This window comes from Meleagris gallopavo, chromosome 2, assembly GCF_000146605.3.
Source record: "Meleagris gallopavo isolate NT-WF06-2002-E0010 breed Aviagen turkey brand Nicholas breeding stock chromosome 2, Turkey_5.1, whole genome shotgun sequence".
NCBI classification, from domain to species: Eukaryota; Metazoa; Chordata; class Aves; order Galliformes; family Phasianidae; genus Meleagris; species Meleagris gallopavo.
The window spans coordinates 11,954,118-11,963,216 of record NC_015012.2 but is presented as its reverse complement, the minus strand read 5'-3'; the positions used below and the strand labels follow the sequence as shown (position 1 = coordinate 11,963,216).

The 9,099-nt window shown below is 34.8% G+C and overlaps 1 protein-coding gene across 1 annotated transcript in view; it reads left to right on the top strand.

The window, feature by feature from the left end:
* Positions 1-873: 873 nt before the first annotated feature.
* The window catches only part of LOC100547667 (1-phosphatidylinositol 4,5-bisphosphate phosphodiesterase beta-4), a 52,192-nt gene continuing 43,966 nt past the window's right edge, over positions 874-9,099 (top strand). The window contains exons 1-5 of the mRNA XM_019612606.2: positions 874-905; positions 3,453-3,594; positions 4,202-4,286; positions 4,502-4,626; positions 6,886-6,937. Coding sequence (XP_019468151.1) covers positions 3,486-3,594; positions 4,202-4,286; positions 4,502-4,626; positions 6,886-6,937 — 371 coding nt within the window. The 5' untranslated portion in view covers positions 874-905; positions 3,453-3,485. The remainder of the gene's footprint in view (positions 906-3,452; positions 3,595-4,201; positions 4,287-4,501; positions 4,627-6,885; positions 6,938-9,099) is intronic.

Below are 9,099 nucleotides of genomic sequence, written 5' to 3'. Positions count from 1 at the left end.
TTTGCCTGCCTGTCTTACCTTTGGATCTTACTCCAGATAGAAGTAGAGGTATGGAAAATCTTTCATAGTACTGATTGCCCTTAGCAGTGCATCCCTCTTTAGCAGTATCACTGAGACATCAGATCTGCTTTCTGGGTTTTTCTTCAAATGTGCATCTTTGCTTCTTCAGGATTTTTATGGCTCCTCCCACTGAACAGTACTTTAATTTATTTGCTGTAGTACCTGAGCAATTTTTTAAATTCCAAATGATTCGCTCATTCTTAGTATATACCCTTTGGTAACTTCTCTTCTTTGCTTAATGGTGACATGTTCCTTACTCTATAGGAATGTACACTCAGTGCCAAGTCTACATTTGTCTGTCTAAGATTCTCAGTAGTGATAATTCACGATTGAAGACAGACAACAGAGAGGCTCACTTGTCCCATTGCAAATAACATCTTGAGACAGGCCTTTTCCATCTGTGGGCATTTAAAGCACAGTTTATGGCAGTCTTAAGTTTTCGGAGTCTGATCAGCCTGCATATACAAATGATTTCTTTATATTCACTGAGTGTCTCATTCTTTCCGTCTTTGAAACTTCCTGCCCCAAGATATAATGATAAGGACTAGTTGGGGCTTAACTGTATGGCATCCTCTCTTTTATTTCCACTGCTACCTAGCTGCTGAATTTTATGGATTGTTTACCCAGATTTGAAATAAACTTAGAATTTTTGCAAGTATATGGGACAGATTTTCCACTTTGGTGTGTGACTCAGGGTTTACTTTTTGCTAAATGAATTAACTTTTTGAGTGTTTTTTTTTTTAACCTTACTGTGAGTATTTCCTATTGCATTTTCTTTGGGTAATGCATTTATATTTTTTTCCCCTTAGGCTGTTGAAGATTCTGAGCAAGAAAACAATAAAAAGGTGACACATAGGATGTTATGTAGTTTATTTTATTTCTTAATATATAAAAACCACCTTATTACTTACCTTGCATTCTTACTGGTTTAGCAATTTTATACAGTTTAACTACTTCTACAGAACATTTCTGAAAGTGACTCTGCTTCCTTTCCTCTTCTTTTGCTGTATTAGGTGATCAGAAAAGGTGGGGACAGACAGGAGTGCGTGACTTGTGCCTACCTAGAGGTGTCTATTCTTGGTCTGAAATGTCACGTGCTGGGAAACAGCAGTTCTTTGAATGATGTTGAGATGCATCATCCCTGTCTTTTTTTTTTTCTTTCTTCTTTATTTTTTTAACCTCTTTCCTAACCCCGACTACACTTCGTTTTCCACTTGCTTTTTCTCCCTTTGCTTTCCTTTGGGACTTCTGCATTTATCTTCTCCCAAGAATCCCTTCTGTAAGACTCTCCCACCTTCCACTCTTCTCTGTCCTCTTCTCTCATTAATATCGCTCCTATTCCTAACCACACTTTATTTCACTGTTTTATTTTCTAAGTAGCTTCTGATTCTTTTCTTGATGGATGGGAGGTAAAACTAACCCAGAGAGACCGACTCTTCCCTTTTTTTCCCCTTAATTTCCTAAAAAGATTGTATGCTTTCTTTTGTCTCTGCAGGCTTTAAGAAAGATCCTATTCTACCCCTCTCTAATCCATAGTTTTTAAGTTCAGAATCTTTTAACTAGGAAAAAAAAAAAGAGAAAGGAAAAAAGGAGCATAGTTCATTTACTCTAAAAAATTGTGAATCTATAGGTACTAAGATACAATTAATGACTAGTAGATTGTCTTAGAACATTGTCATGCAGCTAGTGTGCCATTAATTTAATCATACAGCTGTAGACTGTAGGATACTATCATCTGACAGTAAGGCTTACATGATCTCCTTTGACTTCTTTGCAACTGACATTCACTGGATCAAGATAGTAAAATATTGTTAGCAGGAATTGGCAGGAGCAAATTGAAGGAGTCTGTTTTATTACAAGGTGGGTGGTTAATTCTTCTAAATATTGGCCTTCCAAAAATGACAACACTGAAAACAATTAGTTCCTTTGAAGAAATTTGGCCTTAGTTTGATCTAAACTTTATTATCAAGTGTTGACCTCGTAACAAAAAGTCTGTATTCTACTAATGAAGACTTGTATAATTAGGCATATTTAGGGAAGATGTCTGTAAATCCTCAGTATTTGGATTCCTGTAATGCAATTGAATTGAGTCCTTGTGAGTAGCTTTGAGATATGGTATCATTTTGATTTCATGGGCCATTGTAAGTCTACAATGTGACTAAAACCACATGTATCTGTACTTGTTCTTGTAGTCTGGTATACCATGCAATCATAACAAGTCAGTGCTATATAAAAGGTTCAGTTGCATGTCCATAACACTGGAAAGTAGATTCACTTTTCCTCTAGTCTCCTGTTTCCTGGCTACATGAGTTGCAATAATGTAGGTACTAGGAACTGCATCTTTGTTAACACTTTAATGCTGTTGCATATACTTACTGTCTCAAGAAAGCACTTTCTATTGCTTCCTGTTAGTCACCATTTGATGATACAATAATGAATGAGGATTTCTTGGCAAACGCAGATTGCATTCTGAAGATAAAATGCTTATTACTTTCTTGTTTAAGTTCACTGTCAGCCTGCAGAATGCTACATTTCTTGGTAATTGATTCACTGATAGGAGAACAAGCAAATAAGTTTGTGGGAAAAATGCTGTGAATGCTAGCCTTTCAGAAGTTGCTTAGATTGACAGAGATTTGTGGGGTTTTTTTCCTCCTTCTCAGTGAAATGAAGATTTCAGACTGATTTAGGGAAAGGAAAAGGTTGAATGTGGATCAACAGGTAGGCAGATAGATCTGCAAAAGTTGATAGGTAAATCCGCGTGAGAAGTGCTTCACCTTGTGGTTTTCTATCCCATGAGATAGCTGTAGAAAACGTTTGTTGTTCTATTAAAATGTGGAGTGTCTTTATGTGGTGGGTTTTCATATTTGTCATTGTAAGTGGACAGTGATACAAACTTGATACTGTATCTTGTTGGTCTGGTAGCATTTGTCTGTCCCATGAAAGCTGTAATTCCAATATTCTAATCTGCTTTTATTAGTAAAGCAATTTAATCAACTTGTGTTTTGATGTTTAGAAGGTTCTACTCAGCATAGAGTGTACACCACCACCATATCGCTATATCGCTATATGAAATTGCGATTCTCTGGGATTTATTTTACAAAGATCATTATCACCCACCGTTTTTCAATCCATTGTAATATCCTCAAAATTATCCTACTAACATCACGTAGTATTTACTCACTCTAAGGATCTTTCTATCTTCAGTCCTATAACAATGAGAGTGATTGGTGCAAATAATTCTTTACTTCTGTCATGAAATTTCCTTTTTTACTATTTCAATATGCATTTAAAAAAAAAAACAACTTTCTGCAGATTATATATAATTTTGTATCACATTTGAAAATCAAAGCAGTATTTGCATGAAATAGTGATCGTTATTAATATGTTTTCAGGGTTTAGTAACTGTTGAAGATGAACAAGCATGGATGGCATCTTATAAATATGTAGGTGCCACAACCAACATACATCCGTATTTATCAACAATGGTCAACTATGCTCAGCCTGTAAAATTTCAAGGTTTCGACATAGCAGAAGGTAACACGAAAGGTTGAATGAAATAGAAGTATTTGGGTATCTACAATTCCTGAATTTAGAAATGGTGTAAGGTTTTTAGACTTTGTTGACTGTCATCTATGTGTTTTTCATTTTGTTCCCTGAATATGAAGTTAGCATGCTATTCCATTGGTCATCCACTTGGAGTCACTAACTTACTGGGAGAATATGAAGCTGTTGAGATTGATTGTATTTTAGAGGCTCTTCCAACTAAGCTGTTTTTTTAGTTCATCTTTCTGTAAAGTATGGTGAGCATGATTATCACAGTGGTCAGTAATTAGAGGATGCTTTCATGTTGCACAGTAGACCATTTAGCATGTTACTTTGTTTTATCTAACATCACACAGGTTCTGAATAACAACTTTCTCCTAAACAAAACATTAAAGTTTTGTCGATTTCCAAGAAACTGAAAGAAAATGACAAATCAGAACTATTACTTAATTTCTCTTTGGTGTAATTTGATTCTATGAGTGACAGATAACGAGGAAATGGAATAGAACTGCCTACATTATGCTATTTAGGTATAGTGCATGGTTTTGAATTTTGATGCATTATTACTAAAGTGTTTTAAAATTTCTTTTCTTTCTAGAACGTAATATTCATCATAACATGTCTTCTTTCAATGAATCAGTTGGACTAGGGTATTTGAAGACTCATGCCATTGAGTTTGTGAAGTATCCTTTCAGCCTTTCCTACTATTTCTCTACTAATGCTACTAATAAGCAACAAATGAGTTTTTCTAGATTTACAGTATTCCATGTTCACAGTGGAACAAGAAATTAGCTCATAGGATGAGGAACAGTAAAATGATGTAAGAAATACTGAGGATAGTAGGATGTGGGCATACATTTCTATGTTGTTATTTCATTTTCCTTGATAAGTGTTACAGTTATAATAAACGACAAATGAGTCGGATATACCCAAAGGGAGGCCGAGTGGATTCCAGTAATTACATGCCTCAAATTTTCTGGAACGCTGGCTGCCAGATGGTCTCACTGAACTATCAGACCCCAGGTAGGCAGCAACGACCAGTGAACCTCAATCCTAAAGAATGGCTTGAGCAGTAACTCTCAAACAGATGCTGTGGATTTGCTTCTGGCATTTTTTGAGGAAATAGACATATGGCTAAATAATGTGGTGGGGAGAAATTATGGAAGCGTAAAATAAGAAGTAACAGAAAGCCATGCATTGAAGGAAAATTAAAACCACCTTTCATGGAAAAATAATACAATACTGTAACTTTTCAAATTATTATATTTAATAAAAAACTTTAATTGCAGGGGAATTGATGTTTTCACAAGATGCTGTTTTTGCACTGTTTGATGCATGTCTCCAAAATAATGATGAAGGAATGTAAAAATTAAGACAGTTAAAAGCAGTGACTGTGTGTGTATAATCAATGAATATACAGATGTTATAATTAAGAAATATCCAGGAAAGTTAGGCTAAGTAAGATTATTGCAACAGGAAGATAATAAATGGAAAATGCTTACTGATGTTGTAAGCTTGCAATATTCTCCACACGGAGCGATCTGCAGGAAGAGATCCTTCCTCAGTGGCGGTCAGCACTTAAATGGGTCTAGGAGAGGTGCAGCCAGCCTCCACCCCTTCCTGCAGAACAGGTGAATTGCCTTCACCTGTGTTCCCATGTCTGACTCATTGTTTGCCTCAGGTGACCATTCAGAGGTTCAGGCCGTGATTCAGCAGTTCCCATACAGTGTGCCAAATGGATTTCTAGACCACGTAGTGTCAGAGAGTGGGCTCTGAGGTCTATCTTAGAGAACATGCCAAGGAAAGTAAATACTTCTTCACAGCATAAATAGGATATCTATTGTTCCTTTTCAGTGAAGGTGTGAGAATATCTTTTTGTTCGCTTGGTTTCCTTTTTTGAATAATCTAGGAATGTCTTCAGGCGTATATGGAACAGACCAGTTTTTCCATTTCCTTCTCTAGCTGCGATAGTACTATTGTTTTGTATTTTTTACATTTCTTTCCCATGAATTGTGACTTTGGTACTACAGGCATTCCTAATGATCCCAAGCTCTGTCATGCAAAACTTGGCACGCCTGCCATGAATGATTTATAGCTGAGGAGGCAAGAGAAAGCTGTACTGGAAAACACTGTAAACCATTCCTCTGGACATGATTTGGAGGCTGGAGCAGATATACAAGCTTCACTCTTCTCCCAGTATGCCTCTGCCCACAGCACATTGTTCTCAGCCCCTTGTATTGCAGAATAAGAGTGTTAATTGTCTAGTTGGAAACGAACAACTTTATTAATCTTATGTGATACAACTGTTGAAGAACAGTTGAAGAATTAGAAGCTAAGGCTGCACAATAAAGCAAATAATGTCTAACATGAGCATATGAGAATTTCGTATTTTATGTAACAGAGGATATGTAGGAGAAATTCTGTGCCCTTTCATAGTTAGCATTTGTGAGAAATTGAAGAACTATGTTATCCATAAACAAGGATAGTATATTCCAGTGTAAGTTGAAACCTGTAAGAAAAGAATATATTTTTTAATAGAGTTTGGGAGAGGGATGGATGGAAGGCGTTATGTGTTTACTCTTCTGTCTTTATAGACAAGTGCCGTAAAAAAGCATTGAATAAAACTCAGACACTTTAAAAGTTGAACCTAAGCAACTGTGCAGTGATCTCCGGTTTCTTTTGGTGGTATTTTTTTTTCAATTAAATCCTTAGGAAATCAGTATTCATTTTACCTTTTTTAAGACTTCAAGATACAGACATCTTCATCAGAGGTAGCTGTCTGTGGTTACTGCAGAGTACCCAATTCCAGGATGGTTTGGGTTTTTTTTGGATGTGATGTCTGCCTTAGAATTAATTCTACTGTAAAAAGTGCTTCTCTCACTCTGTTGTTTAAAGTGATTCCAGGTCACTAGCAAGACTGGAGAAATTTGTTCTGTAAATATCAAAAGTTAAATGACTGAAATCCCATCCCAGGATATTAATCCCAGACTTAAGCTTTGCTGTCAACTGAGTGTGTTTGAATTCAGGAGAGGCTGTTTTCTAAGGACAGCTCAGTTTTCAGTTTAGTTGATAAAACTCTTACTACTGTGATGAAATCTAAAATTTTTATATTGCTTCTTTATTTCTTTAGATCTGTGTGTATTTTACATACATTAAGTTTAATTTTCATTTAAATTTATTATTCTGGACAAACAGTCTTATTTTCTTTTCTAAAAAGGATTGTTCTTGACCTGTGTTATTCAGGAGGAAAGAGTGATTTTTTTTTTTTTTCTCTCTTGACAGATTTAGCAATGCAGTTGAATCAAGGAAAATTTGAATATAATGGATCATGTGGGTGAGTGATGTGATTTAAACTGTTGTCACTGTGCATCAGAACACTTTACTGTGGCTTTAATATAATTTTGTCATTCTTAATTATGCGTTACAAAAGAAAAATGGAATGCTAAGTGAAGAGTAGAAATTAACAGAATGCAGGAAAAATGATCCCCTGCAAGGAGGCATTGTAATAAATATGCTTTTTAATTATGCCCAGCTTTTAAAGACAAGATAAAAGAGGCTTCGTCAGTTATGAAGATGATCATTAATACTATTCAGAGTTACTTAAGTCTATCTTCAGCTTCTGATCTCAATCTTTTTTTTTTTTTTTTTTTTTTTTTGTAATATTCAACTCAGAATGAAGATTCACATTGCACAGTTCACAAAATAGCTAAATTTACTTGGGCAGGTAATTTTAATACATAGGAAAGGTGTTTTTCTGTGTGTTATTTTTTTTAGTCTGTGTACTTTATGTAGAAATCAGATTTCACAGAAAATAGTGAAGTGTTTCATCTCTTAAGTTCATGCTCATTATTTTCGTGTGAAATATGTTTTTCAAATGTTTTTCAGTGTTGATAGATTTTTCTCAGATGTTGAGATTATTCCTTAATAGGATAGGCTTATCATTGATAGCAAGAGAAGGGAGGAGGTTTGAGGAATTATAGGAAGAAGACTAGAAACACACTGAAGTCTGCGAACTCATCCTGTAGAAGGAAGAACTGTTTTGCTCTTATTTGAGAAGGAAAATCTGAATAGATGGAACTTGGCAAAATTCGTCTCCTGCAGAATGGATGATATAGTACTTTGGATATCTGTGCCCTTTTCAAATGTAAACTCTTCCAATAGAGACTGTTGTATTTGACAGAGGTGCAATCTCTGGTCATTTCAGTCAGAAAAACAGAAGAAAGGAAAAGCTTTTTTTGTGTAAGAGTATGATTCCTTTCTTATTTGACACATAAGCCTAGTAGAGTGGTGCATACATCTGACAGTTTCTCTGACAGGCATCATTATGAACTAAATTTCTTGTTTCTTATGTCAGTCGTCTGGTACTACAGTAATATAGTGGTAATAGTAATAGAGAGGTAGTAATTTAATATGCAATGTAAATTTGGTGCTACTTCATTACAGAGAAAACGCTCAGGGCATTGAAAATAAAAGAATGACATTTCTTTCAAACAATACTCCTTTTTTTTCCCTCTGATTTACAGTTTTCATACTAGTGAAATGAGAAAGTTCCTCTAGCATGAACATTTTTTATTTCAGCAGGCCTGGAGCTGAGGCTCAGAATGTTTCTGATACTTTTCTTCTGCCCATAGTCTACTTGAAATTAGTAAAATATTGTGAAATCTCACATATTTTTAATGTAAGATTAGTGGGAAATATTACTTTTGTAAATATAAACCAAGTTATGAAAAAATGGGAGAAAATACTTTTTTTTAGTTTTTTTGTTTTTTGTTTTTTGTTTTTTTTTTAGTTTTCACAGCATTTTTAAATTATTCCTGAATTTTTTGTAGGCCTTTATATGTTACATACAGATAATTTCCTAGAGACACTGAGTGCGGATTAAAAAATGATCTTCTGCTGCCTCTCAGGGCTGCAGAATTAGCAGAGTTGACTCCAGCTACACGTTTTCTTCCACCAGTGGAAGAAAATCCCTTTTATATGTAGCACAGCAATTCTATGGATCAGTTACTGTTTTATTCTGATGGCTGAATCCTTGGGTTTTGATTCATCAGTGCACATATCAGCTTCATTGATGTGTTGATCCAGTATGTAGTCCTCAGGGATGGATGTAAGTGTTATTACGGTAGTACCTTTCATGCTACTATAATTAACAATCTGTCAGTACTAACGTCAGCTGTTTTCCCTGAGGTTTTATAACTGAGATGAAAAAATTAGTTTCAAGCTGAAATTTATTGTATGAGTCTTGACTCTGTGTAACTGTTTCATTTAAAAATAAAATTGAATAATTTTTTGAAAGTGTTAAAGAATTAAAGTAAATGAGAGCATCTATTTTTTATTATATAACTCACTGTATTTTTAAAACATATTAGTAAATTATCTTGAAATGTCTTTTATTATATTACATTTATTTTGCTTGTGAAATTCAGTTGATTTAATCTCTTGATTTAAAGTTAAGATTAACATTTATATGTGTTCTAGATAACCATATTTCCACTT